At 28.2% G+C, this 21,788-nt stretch overlaps 3 protein-coding genes across 3 annotated transcripts; 2 read left to right on the top strand and 1 right to left on the bottom strand.

The window, feature by feature from the left end:
• The first annotated feature begins 17 nt into the window (after positions 1-17).
• Positions 18-10,946, top strand: LOC145741645 (uncharacterized). The gene is made up of 21 exons (XM_082559262.1): positions 18-330; positions 810-1,008; positions 1,266-1,414; positions 1,884-2,037; positions 2,702-2,794; positions 3,028-3,239; positions 3,612-3,808; positions 4,171-4,336; positions 4,781-4,993; positions 5,420-5,539; positions 5,847-5,899; positions 6,057-6,229; positions 6,662-6,764; positions 7,163-7,246; positions 7,352-7,477; positions 7,566-7,731; positions 8,142-8,365; positions 8,748-8,863; positions 9,066-9,192; positions 9,669-9,764; positions 9,911-10,946. Exons 1-21 carry the CDS (start codon positions 90-92, stop codon positions 10,259-10,261), a joined length of 3,363 nt encoding a protein of 1,120 aa, XP_082415388.1. The 5' UTR covers positions 18-89; the 3' UTR covers positions 10,262-10,946.
• On the bottom strand, positions 10,807-21,622 carry LOC145741647 (uncharacterized). Its single transcript, XM_082559264.1, has 7 exons — positions 21,370-21,622; positions 21,038-21,139; positions 16,901-17,006; positions 16,267-16,625; positions 15,811-15,911; positions 15,550-15,613; positions 10,807-13,057 (listed from the first exon to the last, which is right to left on the bottom strand). The coding sequence occupies exons 3-7, from the start codon at positions 16,980-16,982 to the stop codon at positions 12,920-12,922; spliced, it is 744 nt and encodes a 247-aa protein (XP_082415390.1). The 5' UTR covers positions 16,983-17,006; positions 21,038-21,139; positions 21,370-21,622; the 3' UTR covers positions 10,807-12,919.
• On the top strand, positions 19,740-20,343 carry LOC145741648 (spermatogenesis-associated protein 24-like). Its single transcript, XM_082559266.1, has one exon. The coding sequence runs from the start codon at positions 19,767-19,769 to the stop codon at positions 20,334-20,336; it is 570 nt and encodes a 189-aa protein (XP_082415392.1). The 5' UTR covers positions 19,740-19,766; the 3' UTR covers positions 20,337-20,343.
• Positions 21,623-21,788: the final 166 nt, after the last annotated feature.

Raw genomic sequence — 21,788 nt, 5'->3', positions numbered from 1 at the left:
TAACAGAATCTCCAGATTTAGTTTTCTCATACAACAAGTCGGCTTATTACGTCACAACACATCGTGGCAACGTCATCACTAATTCGTTCATGCTTTATCGATTTTGTGACGAAAGCATGACGTCATATGGAGTACCCGCTGTACAATCGATAGAACAAGCGTGGAACCTGTGCTTACGCCCCAATGACGTCATTACTTTTGTGACGTCAGATAACAGCGGAAGATTGTTAATGTATTTTCAATATTCTGACGTCATGCTAGAATTAAATTTCACCGCTAAAGGGTGGAAGAGAGTCGACAGTAAAGTCTACAAAGGGTGCATGGATTCTGGTGAGTTTGTTGAACTTACCGTTTTGGGTTCGATTCCACTTAACGGAAATTTAATAAATTGTTGATTATCTTTAAATTTTTATTTTTTTAATTTTTTTACAGACATTATTAAGTTTAACAAATTGTCTAAACCACATGATTAAAAAATACTTTTTTTAGATTTGTTTATCCTTGGCGTAAAAGGTCGACTTCACAACCTAAACGTAGAGTAACATCAGTTACCTTGACCCAGTCTTAGGTTGTTTGGGATATTATAGAATGATAATTGCCCAATAATTAATCTGCGGATTAAGTGTTGGCTCAGCAGGAGTTTATACCGTTTATAGCGCCTTACTTAAGGACGCTACAGCATGAGAGCAGTGGGAATCGAACCAAGGACTTCATGTAGTGAAGTCAAGTGTTTTGACCACTACACAACGACAGCACTACCTGTGATACATCTTTTATTGGTTTAGAATCAATTAAATTTTAATTTTTAGTTAAACTTTCTGCTCGTGTTTTCCACGATGAACAAATAATCCGAAGTATTTACAACTTTAACCAGATCGGTAGAGTCCACTTACAAACCAACCAAAACGAATTTATTTGTAAATGGAAGAAAGACAAGTTAGAGCTGGAAGCAATGGGGGAAGGGAAATTTGATGAATGTCAAGAAACGGCAGCGTTCTTTATAGACAAGTATAGCAATTAACTTACATCTTAATGTATACTTATTCATCTTTATTTAAATAAATTATAATATATAGAAAGTAAATTATAATATATATCCTAAACTGCAAAAGCAACTTGAGACTGGGTCGGGATAACTGATGTTACTCTATGTTTAGGTCGCGCATTCGACCTTTCCACGCCGAGGATAAATAAATATAAAAAACAATTTGACTGAATTTTTGATTATTTTGTGTGTTTCTAAATCGAGGATAAACTGTTTTTAGGAACAATAAATCATTTTCCATTTTGCGCGAACATCGGTCAAAATATATGAGGCTCGGCAAGGGGAAATCACCCGATTTTAACGCTACGAATTTTAATAAAACTTCAGAATTTGTTCTTCAGAAACCAGCGCTTGCTGCTCCTTTATTGGGTAACAAACATGGGTTATTTTACACAAGTTTATATTGTTAACATTGTTATGATTTATTTATTATTAATTTTTGTGTAAAAATTTTTAAAAGCATTTTATATCTACTTTAAATTAACGTACTAAATAAGATTTTTTTTTTTTCTGTTGCACAAATTAGTTTATTTTACATTACAAAAATAATGGCTTCACAACATGAGGTTACAAATTATATCCCTGCCAGTTTTATACTGTAGCACCTTTGGATAAGGCATCTTAGATGGTACATGCTTTCTGCTGAACTTTAAAACCAATTGGCAGGTTATATATTAGTCTTAATACTATTTCTGCCAAGGGCAACTCGGGACTGGGTTAGGGCAACAAATGTTACCCTAAGTTTAGGCCGCAAAATTGCCTTTTTCAAATTGACGATAAAATGTTTAAAAAAGTTATTTGTATTTATTATATTAATAAAATGTTCTTACTTAAACAGGATTTGAAATCTTAAACAACCACAATCTTATAAAACTTGAAAAATTGACAAATTTCAGTAAAGTTGAAGTTTTATGCAAAGATTTATCTCCATTGAGTAATGTTCTTAAAATTAATGATGGTAACCAATTATTGGAAATTATTAACTGGGTTCAGTAAGTTTATTTATTTTTAAATTTTGTTTTTTTATTCTAGTTTTATTGTCATAATTGTACAATAAATTTATGTTTTTTTAAATACATATTTATATGCTTTAACTATATATAAAAATTCTTACTTTTAATCATTATAATGATAGGGGTTTATTGTATGAATATTGCGATAATTAAAATATATTTTTCTTGTTTCAATGTTTTTTTTGTATATATCTTTATCCTCGATGTAGGAAAGTCGAATGCGCGACTTAAACATAGAGTAACATAAGTTACTCTGACCTAGTCTCGAGTTGCCTGTGGTAGTTTGGGATATTATATAGATTATAATTGCCCGGTAATTATGCTGCTGATTAAATGCTAGATCAGCAGAAGTTCATACCGTTTATAGCACCTTACTCAAGGTCGCTACAGCATGAGATCAGTGGGGATTGAACCCACGACCTCATGTGTGGTATAGCGAGAGTTCTTACCACTACACCACGCTGCCGGTAACCCACGCCTCCATTCGGAGAGTTGCTTTTTCATGTCTCATTACTTTTTATTTATTTGAAACTAAAGTTTTTTAACATAACCTTAAAGCATAAATTATATCTGTCAAATATACAATCAACATTTTAAAATCTTCATCAAATATCATGTCTTGAAGTTAAATTATTTATTGTAGTATTGAGAAAGATGATTCGAAAAACAACAGTTTCGTTTTTGAACTGAATTCACAAGATTCAAATAAGGTTGGATTCTGTAACATTACTGACAGGTAAGTTGGCGATATTATTTTATAGACAAAAATTAGTGTGAAATATTATTTGTGCTTTTCTAATTAGGTAAAGTTTGATTTTCATTTTTCAATTTTCTAAAAAGAAACACATATGCTTAGAATTAATATAATTATATATAATATATATTAAATTTTTAGTTTAGGGTATTTAATTATATTATTAACCTTTTCATGTTATCTTATTTTGATCTTTGAATTTGATTTTGATTTAGTGGTGGTCAGAAATGTTGTACCGATCTTATCAAAAAGTTCAGAATTTTGCGAAACTCTGCCAGAATATCAGGCACACAAACTGGCAGAATAACATGGGTGCAATGTCATCTTAATTTTATTTCAACTTTGAACCAAGATTGTCCAGTTTTAGTTTGTTTCGAAAACAAACTTGAGATTGAGAATACTTTTGTGATTTGCCAGATAAAGTTAGGTTAGTTAATAATTTAAATTATTTTTACTTATGTTAAGAATAAAGTTATACTATTTTTCTTATTTTATGACCTAAACATTAAGTAACATTCGTTCCCACAAGCCAGTTGCAAGTTGACTTTTGCCTTTTAGGATTTTATAGATTTCATTTACTCAAAAATTAATCTGCCAATCATTTTTTGGCTCAGCATGAGTTTATACCGTTTATAGCGCCTTACTTAAGGGTGCTACAGCATGAGATCACAGGGGATGGAACCCAAAGTGTTTTTTGTAAAACATAAAAAACAAAGTTTTTGTAAAACAAAGTTTTACCCACTACATTACATTACTACTTGTTATGTATTTACTCTTGTTATATTAATTTTCTATTCAGCCAATAAGCAGCAAAACACGAGTGTTGAGACTCCATTAAGCGACATCCTGGGATCAAATAAAGGAATATCGATCAAGTACGAAGATGCAGAAGATGCCTCGTTGAAGTTGGGTGAAGTTGTTGATGCTCTTCATCATTCCGATCATAACACGACCTTGGATCTCAGTTTATTGATTGGCTCAGTCGAGGCATTGGAGGTTAAAAATAATCTTTATTCTAACTTAATGTGTTGGCTAATTTATGGTTTAGTGTAATTATTTTATTTGTAAAATTGGCAAATTTTAAATCTTTTTTTTTTTAATTATTTTTTAACATAAAATGGCCTACTTCTCCAGCTTTGAGTCATTTAAATCTTTATTAAATAGGCCTATATACCTAAACAGTTAAAATAAATAATAGAGTTTTTTTCTTCTGCATTACTCTAGGATTTTTGTTGTCGTATGGTACTAAGCCTAACTTGATAATCGTCTAAGTTAGTTGTCTTAAATGATATTTTAGAAGTTTTAAAACTTGTGCAAATTTTTTTATGCGAATGTATAATCACTACCTTATTTTACAGCCAATCAACTACAGTAACTTATCAGAGAGTGGAGCTGGACAACTAATCAGTGATTTTGTTTCAATTATTGACAATTTATCCGATAACCGAAGAATTAACGAATGGATTGAAATTCAAAACTCAACTTCTAAAAATGATTCACATTCTAACTCAACAACCAATAAAAGTAAATGTATGTTTATTTTATCTTTATTTTAATTGTATATATATACAAAGAAATGTGCCTTAAAATTTTATTTTATTTGAAGTTATTTTTAAATAGGCTACAACAATTACTAATCCTCGATAACAATTTATTTATTCTTGTTATAGAAAGGCTGACTTTATGGTCTAAACATCAGCCACCCATACCCAAGCATCAACCACCTATATGTTAGCTTTAACAGTTTGGGATGTTATATATTATAATTGTCCAGTAATTATGCTGCTGATTACGTGGTGACTCGGCAGGAGTTTATTCTGTTTAAAGGGCCTTACTTAAAGGTTCTACAGCATAAAAGCAGTGGGGATTAAACCCTTGACTTCAAATAAGAAAGCCAAGTGTTTTAACCACTATAAGCCATCTTACAAAACTTAGTTTTTTAATTTTTTTTTATTTTTAACAATTTAGCTCCTGCTGCTCATGAGGGAAACCCGGAATCCGTTTTACTTCTGACCGAGAATGTTCTTCAAAATGTTGTCACGGGAATGAAATTCAACCAATCAGGATCCATGCATCAACCTTTGACCTTCACAACCTCAAATGTCATCAGTGTAATTGAACGGAAGTTTTTTAACGACTTTAACAATTCGGGTTGTCCGAAGTTTTCTGATATTCATGAAGGTTTGTTAAATTGTAAAAAAAATTTATAATAAATTTTATTTCTGTGTTTATTTATTATGTTTACATCTAACCTACAAGATTTACAATTATTATTTTTGCTTATTTTGGTGCTATTTGCTTTAAAAATTTTTAAGTTATTTGTATATTTATCTTTGATGTTAAACGACGACTTTACGGCCTAAACATAGAGTAATATCAATTACCATGACCCAGTCTTAAGTAACTTTAACTGTTTGGGATATTATAGATTATAATTGCTCTATTATTATAAGCTGCTGATTGATCATTGGCTTGGTTAAGTTTTTACTGTTTACAGAACCCTACTTAAAAGTGCTACAGCATGAGAGCAATAACAATTTTTAGATAGTGGTTTATATTTAGGTAAAGTTGAACACATTTTTATTCATTTATATTTTTTTATTATAGCTTCAAATGCAACAATTAAGATGAAAATTCAACCTCACAATTTAATTCCAAATTCTTCTGCTATTATTATTAAGTCAACTTTTCCAAATATTATCAACCTTATTTCTGAAATCAATAAAGGTAATAACCATTTTCTTGGTAAATACAATTGTTAGTAACAGCAATTATTTATATATATAGCTTAATGGACATTATATATTTTATATGCCTTTAGAGTTTAGAAACTGTCGTTTGTTGTGTCCGGGTAAAATCGGAGGCAAATATTAGTTGAGAGTTGTGAGAATATTATAACAATTAGAATGCAGCCTGTGGGGCCGGCCATTGACTAGTAAAATTAAATAATAGATTAAATTAATAAATTTTAAATAATTAGTTGAATGTTTATATGACCTTATGAAACCATTCAACTTATTTCATTTTATTTCAGAAAAGAAAAATTCGCCAAATAATCATGGTCATGAAAATGAAAGAAAATCTTTTGTAAGAAAATAAAACATTTTTTATATTAAAATTTATTCAATTTTATAACCTTTTGTTAGCTTTCTGTAGTTTACTAAACTAGTTTATGTAATATATACAAATATTATTGTTTTTAAATGGTAATTTAAAATTTGACTTAAAATTGTTTTTTTTTTAGTTTATGAAAGGCTCTTCAGTTCTATCTGCTGCCATGTTACAAAATGGAGAGAAAATGGCAGCATCAGTTGAATTTAAACTTCCATTTTCTTCTTTTAAGATTCCTGATCCAATAAACAACAAATTTTATTTTTCTTGCAACTTTCTGGAGGAGAATTATACATGGTTGACAAGGTTCAAATTTGTTTTTAATTTATTATTTATTATGAATACGAGAAAGTTTTAGTGCCTTATTTTATACATATATGCGTTTTTATTGGTGTAGTGGTTAGAACATTTTAATTTAAGGTTCTGGGTTGATCCTCAATGCTTTTATGCTGTAGTACCCTTGAGTTTGGCACTATAAACGGTATGAACTTCTGCTAAGTCCAAAAACAATCAGCCTTTTTGGCAATTATAATCTATAATATTCCAAACCAAGGCAACTCAAGACTGGGTCGGAGTAACTGATGTTACTCTATGTTTAGGTTGTAAAGTCAACCTTCCCACATCAAGGATAGATAAATACAAAAAAAACTAAAGTTTTATAAACAAACTTGTTTAATGTGCAATAAAGTTACATTTTCTATTCTTGGACATTTTTTTAAACATTTTACTTAACAACAGAGGATGTAAAGTCAAAGAAGTTGACACGATAAACGGAGAAGTTGTTTGTTCTTGCAATCATACAACCAACTTTGCTTTATTACTACAAATTGTACCACCAGAGGTCAGTGTTTTTATGACAACAATTATATGATTTCTATGTAATTTTTGTATGGTCCAACAGTGTGGTATAATAGAAATGGCGTTGAAAGACTAGCCAAAAGTTTTCAAGTTGAAGTCATATCAATGCAACACTATAATTTCTTAAAATATAGCTTAAACATCTCACAACAGCACCTTCTTTCCAATTAAAAAATAAAACATATCACGGTGGTACAGGAAAAAAATATGATATAAAACTTATAAAGTTTTGGTTACTATAAAACCATATTTAAATATTAAATTATTATTGCATGTTTAAAACCATGAAATTGAATTTGTTATACCAAAGCCTTATTCCTTACATATGCTTATTTATATGTTAACATTTAATTAAATAATTATTGTGGTTTTATTTTGCAGCTTAGCAAATCTGACATGGCAATGTTGTCCTTGTTATCTTATATTGGAGAATCTATTTCAGTTTTCTGTCTAATTATAACATTGGTGAGTTAATTTAACTCTGTTTTAATAGAAATTTTATAAAGTCAATTTGCAATTTACCATTTACATGGAGAATAAATTAAAAAATTTAATTAATTTGACCTTTAGGTGACCTTCTCAACTTTCCGACAAAGTTTAGGATCGGAGAGAATGGTTGCTCATTTCCACCTAGTGATAGCTTTGATTATTTTTCACGTAATTCAATTGTTCTCAAGTCAAGCAGAGGATAATAAAGTAAGTTTCTAAATTCAAAAAATTCATTTTTTTGTAATGTTCTTTCAACACAATTAACAGTAATTAATTAAAACAAAACTTGTGACAGAATGAGACGATTGCGCCATGCATTGCAGTCACCTTTCTTACTCACTTCTCGTTGTTATCAGTCTTCATGTGGATGTTATGTGAGGGGATTACCCTTCATTTGAGTGTGGTTCGAGTTTTCCATGAAATGACGAAGTTCAAGTTTTTGAGATTCTTTATCGGATGGGGTAAGTTATTATATAAACGGGTCAATAGGTTGCCATACGATGTGTATTTAAATTCATAATATGGTTGCCACTTTTAACTAATATTCGGTCACAATAATTTACCCACGCGCCACAAACAATAGTTGCAACACAAGGGGCATTTTTTTGTTTTGCAATCCTTTGTATTGGACATGAATATTATTTACTAAGCTCTGTTATTATTAACCTCGGCGCAGACTTACAGAACATTGGTCTAAAATGTTTATTTTTTCACTTTTACATCACTTTAAGTTGTTGCAGTTTAAGACACTTATTACCTTAATTTAGTCTGTACTTGTACAAGTCAAAAATCACTGGTAGAAATGTACTGTGTGATTTTAAAAAAAATTTATAAAAAAAATTCTTTTTAATTTTTTGAAACTTTTTTACAGGCATTCCCCTAACAATATCACTTGCAACTTTAAGTTATGGGTTATGTCACACCCCTTACCCCACCTGCTACCTGGAGGGGGTAGGGGACCAGAGTTGTTGGAGCCCCCGGGATTTTAAGACTCTTGATGCTCAACCACAACACCAAGTGGTTGAAAAATGTTGGTTATCCTCAGAAAATTATCTCGTTTTTGCGTTGATTTGTCCAGCTATCATTGTGTTGGTTGTAAGTAAATTTTTTTATATTTATTTATCCTCGAAGTGGAAAAGCCGAGCTTTTGATCTAAACATAAGGCAACATCAGTTACTCCGACCCAGTCTCGAGTTGCCTGTGGCAGATTGGGATATTATAGATTATAATTGCCCGATAATTATGCTGCTGATTAAGTGCTGGCTCAGCAGGAGTTTGTACCGTTTATAGCGCTTTACTCAAGAGCGCTACAGCATGAGATCAGTGGGGATTTAACCCAGAAGCTCATGGTGGTGTGTGTAGCAAGTGTTCTTACCACTACACCGCACTTCTGGTTAAGAAGAGGAATTTAAACCCAATAATTTTAGAACTAAATAAAACAAAATTTGTCATTTTAAAACTTGATTTTTATATTCAGTTAAACACTGTTGTGTTGATTCGAGTTTCTATTGTAATCTCACAAGCATCTAAAGCAACCAACCGTGTCCATGTGCCCTCTAGTGGCAGAAAACAACTCGACCTTGTTCATGTTCGGTAAAAAATAAGTTTTTATTTCACAGAAAAATTGAAAAAAATCAAGTAATATTTAAATACATTAGTATCAAGTAATATTTAAAAAAATTAAGTAATATTTAAACACAATTGCCTTTAAATAAGTTTTTAGTTGTAAAAAAAGATTTTATTTATTTTTGGGGGTTTTGGACTAAAAAGTAAGATTTTTATTTCTCATTTATAGCAAATCAATGAAGGGAGCTTTAATATTGATGCCCATATTAGGAGTGCCATGGGTTTTCGGTTTCTTTCCTCCTTCTTTAACCCACGTTTCATTTCTTTACATTTTCACCATTGTTAACTCTCTACAGGTAAGTGTATGAGCTAATTTCTTATCGTCAAAATGTTAAGAATTTTACAAGTGAAATTTAATGCAAGAACTGTTAAATGCAACTTAAATAAGTAAATTTAGGTAGTGAAAAATACATAACTGTGAAATTAGCCTTTGTATACTTAAGATACTTTTTATTTACCAAGGTTTATTATAACACATAGCATGGTGTAGTTATTAGAATACTTGGCTTCACAACATAAGTTTTTTTGCCGATTCCCATTGCTCTCTTGTTTTGGTAATGGCATTAAAAACAGTATGATCTCCTGCTTAGTCAAAAATCAATCAGTAGATCAATTTTGAGTAATTATAATCTATAAAATTTTAAACTGCCAAAGACAACTTCAGACTGGTTGCTACTTCATGTTTAGGTTGTAAGGTCAACCTTTTTTTTAGCTTAGCAAAAATTTGTTTTATTTTTCCCCATGTTTTAACAAAATCATATTTTATATTCAGGGAGTATTTATCTTATTGTTCTACTGTGTGTTTAACACTGAGGTGAAAACTGTTGTGGTTCGATGTTTAAGGAATTGGAACCTAGTCCAACAGAATGTAAGAATAAAAATAAAGTTTTATAAAATTAGGTCTTATTTGAATTTAAAAAGGTTTCAAAAAAAATTTCATATTTTTAAAACCAAAATTTCTATTTTTTTATTGAAAGTTTTTCATACAAATATTAAATTCTCATTTCACATTAGAATTGGTCTTCCCAGTCCTCTAACAAGACTTCAGTTAATTTACGTCAAACTATTCGACTGTCAACTCCAACTACAATAAGTGTAAAACGCACAAACTCTGCAAACACAAACTCAACTTATCTTGAAGCGCTGTCAAGTCGTCCCGACAGTTTACTAGAATCAACATCTAAGAGTACATCTTACAGCGTCGATCCAATTGAGCTTAACTCAAACGAATGTTGTACTTTATTAAGTAAAACTGATTTGTCTGTAATTTCCAGACGAACACCAATTTTGTTAAAGTCTGAATTATGTCATCCATCAGACACGAGGCATAATCGGTTTGTCCATTACAGAAAAAGCTCGATTTAAAGTTTTAATGTTTGCCCCTTAAAAAAATAAGTCCTTGCCAGTAGAAGTGGTTTAGAAATGTTTTTTACCATTTTGTTTACATATATCATATTTTTATTTGAATAGTATGGTAATGAAACTATTCTTCAATTAATAAAATAAACCAAGAAGCACACTGTTAAAAAAAATACCATATTTAAGTATGGTTGTATGCTAACTTTGCTAAGAGTTTGGCTACTTAATTTAGTATTACCCACTTTACACAACATTTTTCTTCTTTCCTTTATATATTTTAATCTCATTTTTCTTGCTGTTCAATGGCAAACTTTATGACTCAACTTAAGATTTTATTGCTATGCTTTAAAAAGCTTTGAAATATTTTTTTTGGGACACTAAAATATAAAAATTAAATATAGTTTTTTTCCTTAACTATTTTTGCTGATTGCCCTTAATTTGAGGCATTGCTGTTTTTTATGCTTAGTTTAACAAAAGCCAAATTTAAAATACAATTTTTTTATTAGTAATAAAGTCAGTACGACAGTAACAGTTAATTAATAATTGCACGCACAATAATTGCAAAGCAGTTGTATTCGATTGCATGTAAAATACAACTTAAGTCCGTTGATAAATTACAGTAAAATGCACTGAAAATGAACTTGTTTTTCTCAATTTAAATTCACCACATTTTAAATAAATAGCACTTTTAAAAATTGAAAATAAAGAATTGCCGCATGCTCTTATTAAACAAAAACATAAGAAATATGATGTCCCATGGTGTTAATGACAAATTAACTCACTTTAAATACCAACAATATAGTTCAGAATATTTTGTATAAGCAACAATGTGAAAACTTTAAAAGAATGTGACTTTTTTTTTTGATAAAGTCACAATAACATTTTCTTTTGAAGTACCAAAAACTAATTAATAAATTTAAAATCAATACGGCCCTTTGCTTTTTAAGTTCAATCAAATTCCACTTAAATTTAATTAACATCCGGCAATTGGCCTTTTGACGTAACAATGTTAATGTATGACATCACAACTACTCTAGACAGTATAGAGTACACAACTTAAGGGTTTGAAATATGTTAAAATATTAAATATTAACAAACTAAATCAATATGGTTTGGGATTTCTTAGAAGTTCCTAATAAACTGTTATTTATTTTTTCCAAGGGTGTTTAAAAATAGAGTTTATGATTAATACACTTGTAGTAAGTAAAATTTTGCAAAAATTATTGTTGAAATTGACATACAATTCCTAATTTTAGGGTTTGAAAAAGTTATTTTTGCACCAAAAAACTGCAAAATTGTGTAAATAAAATGTGATTGTTATGAATGAGTGTGTAAAATGGTGATGAATTAAATAAATAGTTTGAATAAACAATTATACGTATAACAGCAACAGTATATTGTTATATATAAAACAATAACAGCAGAATTAAAAAGCAAAATTACAAAATAAAATTAAAATATGTAAAACACTTTTTTAATTAAAATTGCTTTGTTCACAGTAAAATAACAAAGATTAAAATTTTTCAAAAAAAAAACAAAAAAAAATCTCTTGGACAAAATTTGTGGCAAGATTTTGCCAACACTGGTTGCTAAGTAACGGAATGTTTACCCAAACGCCAGTTTTACAAGGTTGGAATTAAAAGCCTGTCATGTTTACATTCACACAAAAGTGAGCTATAAATTGGATATTAAGAAGGTTACAACTCTAAGGGGGTATCAGAAATATGACAATTCAAACAATTTTTCAATTCAGATGACAGTTTCATGTTTGGTAACTCATGTTATGTGGTTTGCTATGTCAAGAAAAAAGCGCGTTTTATTTAAACACACCTTATGTTATATCCATGCTAGGAAGCAATATTTTTAACGAAATTTAGAGTAAAATTCTGCCTTTGCATGGGGTCTTGTTTTCAATCCACTAACACTTAGTTTAAGTTTACAAAATAAGAGTTTAACAACTTTAAATATTTATTGCCTTAATTTACTGGAAGTTAATTGATATTAAGTAAAGTTTGAAAGGGACTTCAAACACAACAATGTTTGCTCAAACATATTTAAGTGGCAAAAACAATAAATTATGGTTTAAATTTTTTGTAATCGCCCAATTTATAAAAATCGACATGTTTTTAATTAACTCATATTAGCAGGTGCTTTGATAAATATGTTTTTGTGGAATATATAATTTTTGTTATCACATAAAATCTATTTTGGAATTGTGAGTCATATTTTTAATTTGATGGATTCTTAACCGAGTTAATTATTATTAGAAACAAGTTCCAATTTTTTACTATTTTTAGCAAATATGAGAAAGGACTTTTAACTGATGTTTTTTACCCACATCAACTTGTTTGGACACTTTTAATGACTTTAGGGTCGTAAAATCATATCTGGAACTAAAACTCATAAAAATATTGTTTTGCAACTGACATCATAAGTAGTTAAAACACTTTGAGAAATTTTGAATGACCAAACTATTAAAAATGTTGTTTAAAATTTTGAATCGGCCTATTGTTTAACCATTTTGTAAGTGTATCTTTTTTAAACACTTTTAGGGATAAAATACTTGAATTGCAAAGTCAAAAATTCAGAGTTTTGATTTTGGTTCTCTTGTTGCTATGCAAAAAATTTAACCACAATGCATTATTAGTTGTCAGGAAAGTTTTGTCATCTGACACCTTGTGGTCTTACAGTTAGATGTAACCCACTGTTGTCATGGTGATTCGAGGACTTCATATTTGGGGAGGATTTAAATAATTTAAACGAGGCTATTGACTTGTCGTCTTCAGAATTGTAATCTTTGCCCTGAAAAAATTAAAAAATTGTAATTTTTAATTAGTTTTATGTGGTTTTACAAAAAATACAAATTTTTGTTTTTAAACCAAAAAATTTAAATGTAGTGTTTATTGGAGTTTTAATTTTTTTTTTGCTTATATCTTTATCCTCGATGTGGGAAAGTCGAATGCCTGACTTAAACATAGAGTAACATCAGTTACTCTGACCCAGTCTCAAGTTTCCTGTGGCAGTTTGGGATATTATAGATTATATTTGCCCGGTAATTATGCTGCTGATTAAGTGCTGGCTCAGCAGAAGTTCATACCGTTTATAGCGCCTTACTCAAGGGCGCTACAGCATGAGAGCAGTAGGGATTAAACCCATGACTTCATGTGTGGTGTAGCAAGTGTTCTTACCACTACACCACACTGCCGGTCAATTAGTTCTTTTAATATATTTTATACCTTATTAATAAAGAAAGATTTTGATTGACTGTCAATTAGGTTTTTTTAATAGATTTGTCATTGAATTTTTCTTAATTAAAGGTTTAAAATTATTGATTAATTTTAAAAACAAAATAAAATTGAGTTAGTTAGATAACAAGGAAAACTGTGATTTTTCTGTTAATATATTATTTTTTTGATTTTTTGGGTTATTTTATTTCAGTACTTTATACATTTGCAAAAACAACCAATTTCATACCATTGAAAATGTTTGAAAAATGTTTGTTTTAAATTTTTTAATTAAATTACTATGGTTACTATATAGTTTAAGATTCCCAAATTGTATCATTTAATACTAATATTGACAGGGGTGTGTTTTATTAGTAGTTCGCAAATAGAGAATTTAAATCAATAACAGCCCCATTTTAGGAATCTCAAAAGCCGTTTTGGCGTTAAATAAATATCATAACATTTACAAAGAAAATAAAACACTTAACAAACAAAAGCCCAATATTTTAAGATCCACCTTTACTATTCTGTAGACACGTAGAGTAAAAATAACATTTGGTTTATAACCGTTTAAATTGTATTGTGACAAAACTTTAAAGCCATTTTGTTGATAACAATGTTAGATTATAATTGAACAAAGGAGTTTGAAAATTATGTTTTTTGTAAAGTATGAAAGATGGTGTTTTTGACAATTTTAAGTGCCTACTTACAAATACTTTACTTAATTGATATTAATTGATACTTAACAATTATTAATTTACCAATTGGACCCAATTAAAAAGATTAGATATTTGTAAACAAGTATTATACCAAATATGTAGTTTTGTAAAGTTATTTATTTAATTTTGGAATTTATTAGTATATTGTATAATAATTTTTGCTTAATTTTTATTTTACTTAAAACAAAATTAGTTTTTATTAACTTTTAGTTAACATTTTTATTTAAATGTTTTGTTTTTATTTTTTTAAATTACCAGTATAATGTTTTAAGTTGTTGTTTTTTAAGTTAAAATCTTGTTTATCAGACATTTTATAGCATCAAAAAAATTTTGAAAAATAAATAAACCTATCCCATTTTTTTAGATTTATGATTTCAACATTATCCTAAAAGTTAAATTAATTATAGGAAATGGCATCAATACTTTCCATAATGACATTTATATTTTGATCAATAACTTTCTTACAAAAACTTTAAAGATTTATTGCCGAAAAAGTTTGTACATTAATCAAAAAAGCGCTTTCTTTATACAGCAAAACATCATAAATAACTCTAACTGTTTGCCGAATATTATTTTTATGTACGGTTGGTCTAAATTTAGCTTGTACCACATACTTGGTAACTATAGCTTGGTTGTAAGCTTAACAACAGATTTAACTACACATCAAACAATGAGCTCGAGCCGTATCTTGTTAACATAAGTTAAATACATATTGACCAAGCAAATACAGTGAACTTACTTTAAAATAAGATAAATTACCCAAGCAGCCCTTGTGTCACTGGCTTGCAGTAAAAGTTAATATTTTATTTAACCGTAAGGTCAAAAACCATTTTAAATGTTTTATAATTTAACAATGCATGTGACATTATAAAAACTGTTAAATGTGTCATACTTTTATATCAAATTTTTTTAAATTGTCATATTTTAAAAATTGCAACACTTTATAGGTTGTATTTTGCAATAAATTTCTATTTATAATATTTAATATATTAGATTATATTTTGTATGTGTTATGGATGTTGTTATTTTTAAATATAATTAGACTTTTTGGGATCAGTTTTGGAATAATATTTATTTTGTATTTCTTAACCTACTTGAGAAATGTTGACTTAGATAGTAAAGCTGTCCACCTTTTTATTATACCAAAGATTAATTGGCCACTTATCAGCGCATATATTCTGTAAGCTTTTGAGTATATAGGCTATATATTTTTAAAGCTTCATTTTTTAATATCAAAGTACCAGTATATTAAAAACCAATTTTGTATATCCAATTTTGTTGAGATTTTAATATAACATATGTGGTAAAAAATGAAAATTAAATCGAGTTTTGATTTAAATATTTCACTCACCCCTGCTATTTTTTCATCCAAAAGTCTGAAGAATTCTTTTTGATCTTGGGTTAAGGTTAAACGTCTGCAAAAATATTAAAAAAAGATGTTAAAATTTTACTAGAATCAGATGGTAGTTAACATTTAAACCCTACTTGATCTTTAATATTTTACTGTACTGTAAATTTACAAAATTTCTATTTAAGTTTTGGGTCATACATATTTTTACTTTTTCCGTTTTACTTCTTCATGTAATTATTTAAACCAAACTTTTTTACTCACCGATTTCTTTCTCCAAATGGAGTAAATTTGGATTTTATTTCGGTCCCGTTTGAACTTAGAGTTTTTGTTTTAACTGGGGCTCTCGAAACAGGGGACACCGACTAGAATTAGAAATTAAATAATATTTGTTAATTAAATAAAATTATGCTCTAACAATAATATATATAATGTATGTATACCTAAAAAAAGGATTTTTTTTAAATAAATAGGCTACTTTCATATTTTGATATCAATAAGTCAATTTCAATGGAATATTTTAGTCAACGTTGTTTAATATTTAAAAGTACTTAACTTTTATAATACAAATCTAGTAAAAAATGCATATGGTACTATAGTAAATAAGTAAATTCTAGTCAAACATTTTAGCAAATGTGCTTAAGTATTTTTCTATAAATATTTTAACTTTTATAAATCAAAGTATGTAAAAAATATAAGGTATCAAACATATGAACTTACTGAAATAATAGGTTCACTTGACCTTCTTTTCTTATCACCAGCAGGCAAGGGAGAAGCGTAAGGGGAGTGATTAAAATAATTGTTTTTATCCTCAGTTTGATTTGGCAAAACCACCGGGGTATTAATTGTCGGAATTTGCTGCGTTTTGTTGATAATTATCAAGGCTTTACCACAGGGTAAATCGTCGTTGCGTGACGACCCGTTGCCTAGCGACACCGAGTGAGATCGTCGTGGTAATATTGTAGGGGATGGTTCACAGTTGTAGATTGAATAATGGTTGATTTCAAGATGGTTGTTGTTGGTAGTAGTGGTTATGTGGTTGTTGTTGTCTGGTGTTTGGTGACCATTACCATTGTTGGCTAAAAAATGGTGATTTAAAATTTTAAATGGTTTTTTATTTATTATGGTAAATTTATGTTTTTAATGGTTGTTAAATTTTAATGGTCAAATTAAGTTTTAAATGGTTTTTAATTTATAATGGTTAAAATAATAAATACTTTAAAAACTTTACCCATTTTTTTAATTTTGTTTTTAAAAGTTTAAAAGATTAAATTTATTATTTATTTATTGAAATCCAATTTTCTGTAAAAAGTCAAAGAAGGAATGTGTTTTTATATTGTTAAGTTTAACTTACCAAGTTTGAGTTCGAATTTTTCAACATCTTTACAACTTGCATCTTCAACCTTTGGAGGGTGTTTAGTAACATTACAGCCCATTATTTACTTTTAGTCATTATCAAGCTAAACATAAACATAAACATAAAAAGTTGTTTTTATTAACCTTAATAAATTTATCAAAAAAAAAAAAATAGTCAAATTATTATTTTATTGGGTCAAAAAATTCATTTTAAATTCATAAAGTTTTAAGATTAGGGCAATATTTTTTTACTTTTTATAATAATCCAATTTATCTAGAGCTAAGGTTTATTTAACTACAATCCCATAGCATATAAAAAGGACTTTAAAGCTGTCCTCTTTTATTTAACTTTAAAAAAAACTTTTACTATTTAAGCTGTTCGATAGAGAATTACGCAATAAAACTCTTCCAATGTAAATATATCTAAGTCAAAGTGTCATTTACCCACTAAATAGCTCCAAAATATCTAAACTTTTAGGAGAAAACGACAACCTTTTAGTTTAATGTTTACCCACAATAATGCAAGTAAATTATTACAATATCATTTTCGAAGGTAACATTTGTAAGCGGAAATGGGTAATTTGTTTTTATTGTTTGCCAGGCTTTCTAGACTAAGAAATTCTGTTTGTTTAACAACTGTGACATAATAATTACCATTATTCAGTGGTAACAATGTTATCTAACAATTCCGATTCTTTTTGAATAATAAAGCAAATTCGACAAAATTTTCTATTGATATTAGGAATTCTAGATTTACTTAAACCATAAAATAATATTTGAGAATCGAATTCTCCTTATCTTGTTTTCCACTGCTTATTATGACCTTTCTAAGAATTTTTAAACTAAAAAAATAAGTTGTTTTTAAATGTTTTTTATGAGTTATATTAATATTTAATGTAAGTCCGTTGAAAAAATTTTTCAGATGCATTTTTAATGTAATTAGACTGACATTATGGTTTGCCGAAAAAATAAATAATTAATGCAAAACAATTTTCGCAAAATAATAAATATTGCCGAATGTTTTGTGCAAATTTAAAACTTTGTGAACTGTTTTTAGTTTTATTTTATTTTTATTACCTAATAATACCGGTTCTAGATAATAAAATGTAGAACTTCGAACCCAAATAAACAGATGCAAGCCGGAATTTGTTAAATCATGATCATAAAAAATTGTTTTTCAAAAGTAATCTCTTTAAATTTATAAATAGATTGAAAATATTTTTAAATTTTTTTTTTATAAAACAAAATATATATGTTTAATTTTTTTTGCATCTATTTTAAATAAATTATTGTCATTAGCAAATATTGAACTTTTTTAATAAAATTTTGAACTCTCCAAATTATATAATTTGAAAAATTAAATATAAAAACGCTAAAACAAAAATTATGTATTTAAAAAAATAATTTTTATCCAGATTGTAAGGATTTTAACACTTTTAAATTGATAATTAAACATTTAATAATTAAATTTTAATTACTAACTATTTTTAAGGAACATAATATTAACAAGAACACTGCCAAAATTTTTTTTTTAAATTTTACTTCATTAGTAATTTGCAAAACCCAACGGAATTTTTAATTTTCTGCAATATTTGCAAATTGTAAATTGTAATTAATTATTTCAATAACCGTCTGACATCTTTAACACTACCTTTATCTTGATAAAACATGTTAAACACAAACCAAACACGCTTACCTATTGTTAAACTTGACTGTATACGTATTCATTGTTGTATTAATTTATATAAGTCGCGATTTTGCAAAATTTACACAATAATTTAAAAATTGTTTACATTAGCAACGTGATGCCTCTTTGACGCGAGCTTGCGGCACAAACATTTTGCAAAAATTTCTGCCTAATTTCTAATTTTTTAGTCAATAATAATAAATTTCGAAATCGAATGGATTTAACTGAGTATTTTATTTTTAAATTAAAGTTTTTTTTAAACATTTTTATAAGATTATACCATTATTTTAGTAAATAATTGGCAACTCTAAATTTGGTACGAAACGAACAAATTTAAAATTAATTTCAAAACAGATAAATTTGATTTGAATAAATGAATTTCAATGAAAGATTCTACTAATATGTAAGTAAGTACACTAGTTTGTTTTATTGTAATAAAAATATATATATTAACTAGTTTAGGAAACAAAGACAATGTGTTTTAGCAGTTGACGTTTTAAAAAAAATTATATTTTAGTTTGTTGTATTTATTCAAAAATTTTATCTTTATTAAATTATTTAAAAAGAACTTTGATAAAAATTATTAATTAACACATTACCAATTAGTAATAAGTTTGTAAGTCAGTTAGTATGTTTAATGCTGCAATACTTTTGCATAAGTATATGTGTTTTATATATAAATATTGTCTATTTCTTAACTTAAATAAAAGGTAACTGGACACTTTGGCCCCCGGACTGCCGGACACCTCAGCCAAGACACTTCGGTCCAAAATTTTTTTAAAACAGCGGGGATTTTGCATTTTAATTACCGCGATAAATTTTATTTTCGCGTAGTTATATACAGTTTTTTAGACAGTATTTGAAATAAAATAAGCAGTAAATTAATAATTTTTTTTAAGAATAATGTGCAAGAACATGTTATCTTTTTTTTCCGTATTCAATTTTACAAACTAAAAAAAAATAAGCGAATTCCCGGGCCGAAGTGTCTTGCATTTAAATAATAAGCGAATTCAAGGGCCGAAGTGTCTTGCATTTAAATAAAATACCTAAAAAGGTTGGGTAAGTCTTGATCTCTGTCAAATTTAGTCTTGATCTCTGTCAAATTCTATAAGCTGTATATACAATTTATTGTTTTTTGTACTTCTAAGATTTAGGTATTATAACAAACTATTAAATTATGTCGTTAAATTCATCTTTAAATAGTTTATCCTCACATTCAATTGTGAGTAGCACAATTCAGGATTTATTTGAAGTTCAAAGTTCTGCGCTCAAAAATATTCGCTCTAAAGTCGAAAAACAAAAAGCGAATCATGTTCTTAAAACTTTATACGACGAAAAATCAAATGCCCTTGAACGCGAAAGTTTAGAGCTTTCTAAAACCAAGATTTTATACGAGAAAGAAAAAGATAAATTAAAATTTGCGCTTGGTGAAATCGAAATTTTAAAGGAACGAATGAAAACCGATCGAGAAAAGTTTGAAACTTCGTTAAAAACTTTGCAGAACAAAGCATCTCGGGAAACCAAACGTTGCGATTTTTTACACGAAAAATGTCAAAACTTTGAAAAGAAAGTTGAGCAACAGTCTGACATGATTCAACTAAAAGACGATGAAATTTTTAAACTTAAACAAAAACTAAAATCTCAGAAAGAAAATCATAAAATGACAATGGCAGATATTGATATTAATAAAATGCAGGAGAGTTATATTTCGCAAATTTTGTCTGATTCTCAAAAAAGAAAACGATAAATTTAAAAAACATTTTAAAAGTTCAATTAGTAGTTCATTTTGTCCAGACATTTTAATTATAATGTCAAATTTATTCTTTAATTAACATTGTGTTTATATTTAATAATGCTATGTAAATATGTACATTATCACTATAGATATTCTATTGTATATTTGGTTCATTATCATTTTTAGTTTAAAAGTGACAAGTATCTTACTAACATAGAGTTTTTGTTGTCTGCTAGTGGGAGCTAGAGATGTATTAACACTATAGCTTGTATCTTAAAATCAAAGTTAAATTTTTTAATATTAATTTGGCACGAAATTTGAATTTAACATGGCAAAAATAGATTATAACGGCAACACAAGACCAAAAAACGCCACTAAAGAGCTTCATAGACTTAAACAACGGAAACAATATAAAAGCATGCTGCATGGTTTGGGGGAATTAGTTAAAATTTTGCCCCATGATAATTTTGAAGGCAAAACAAAACAAATGATAATGTCACAATCCACTAATTACATTGAATTTCTACAATGCTTAATATGGAAACTTGCATCTCAACTTGGTAAAAGTGAGACTGAAGCTATGCAGTGGCTATCGTGGGGCGGATTTTGTTTAAATTTTTCAGTTCTGGAGAGTTTAAATCACATTCAACCGTTCAGTTTTAAACTATTGCAGTTCAACAAGAAGATAAAAGTGAAACAAGAAGTTGATTTACCTGATCCTGAAGTGAAATTGAACGAAACTGAATTGAAGTCGAAAAGGAAATTACCGAAAACCCACCGAAAAAGGAAAATGTTAAAGGATTTTCAAATCTCTCCTAAAAAGCCAAAAAATTATTCTTTTTCAATCAATGCCCCAATCATGAAATTATTTTCACCCAAAAATAATGATGAACATGATCTAAAAATGCTTAAGGACAAAATGTTAAGTTCAACAAAATTAGCAAGCCCAAAAATCCTGAAAAAATTTGTTATCAATCGTGAAAAATCAAAAATAATTGGAAATAATAATTTTACAGAAGTTGGGGTAAAGTATCAAGGTGTTTACCCTTTTCAAGTGGTTGTCGATGGCAACCATATTAACCAATCAGATCAGAGCTCCATGGTGATTTACTCATGCGTGAAGAAAAATAGTTGTGTTGATAAATTACTTATTTCTCCGGAAAACAGGAAATTCTGTCAAAAAAATTTGGCTTCAGAAGAAAATCAGAAAAGTCCTGTGAAAAGTGAAAAAGGGAAAATCACCCAACTTGGTTTCAGTCCGAGGTTGTTCCTTAATTTAATTCCTACAAAAAAATCTGAAAACTGATAAAAAAATTGTTCGTTTGATTTTTTGTTAAAATTTCTTTTGTTATTTTTTCTTTTTAGTTTTTTTTTAATAAATTTTATTTTATAAAAAAACAAGCCTTAGAAGGTGGAGTTGTATAAGAATTGAGTTAATATAGCTTATAGTTAAAGCAGTTTTAA

This window comes from Corella eumyota, chromosome 2, assembly GCF_963082875.1.
Source record: "Corella eumyota chromosome 2, kaCorEumy4.1, whole genome shotgun sequence".
Lineage (NCBI taxonomy): Eukaryota > Metazoa > Chordata > Ascidiacea > Phlebobranchia > Corellidae > Corella > Corella eumyota.
The sequence above is the reverse complement of the archived record's forward strand: the minus strand, read 5'-3'. Positions and strand labels throughout refer to the sequence as shown.

Bases quoted from the DNA above. Each gene is read 5' to 3' on its own strand.
- LOC145741645 (XM_082559262.1), top strand. From the start codon at position 90: ATGCTTTATCGATTTTGTGACGAAAGCATGACGTCATATGGAGTACCC. The intron at 4,994-5,419 runs GTTTGTTAAATT...TTTTTATTATAG, and splicing joins GTTTTCTGATATTCATGAAG to CTTCAAATGCAACAATTAAG. The intron at 6,765-7,162 runs GTCAGTGTTTTT...TTTATTTTGCAG, and splicing joins TACAAATTGTACCACCAGAG to CTTAGCAAATCTGACATGGC.
- LOC145741648 (XM_082559266.1), top strand. From the start codon at position 19,767: ATGTCGTTAAATTCATCTTTAAATAGTTTATCCTCACATTCAATTGTG.
- LOC145741647 (XM_082559264.1), bottom strand. From the start codon at position 16,982: ATGGGCTGTAATGTTACTAAACACCCTCCAAAGGTTGAAGATGCAAGT. The intron at 15,912-16,266 runs GTAAGTTCATAT...TTCTAATTCTAG, and splicing joins CAAGTGAACCTATTATTTCA to TCGGTGTCCCCTGTTTCGAG. The intron at 13,058-15,549 runs GTGAGTGAAATA...TAATTTTTTCAG, and splicing joins TGGATGAAAAAATAGCAGGG to GGCAAAGATTACAATTCTGA.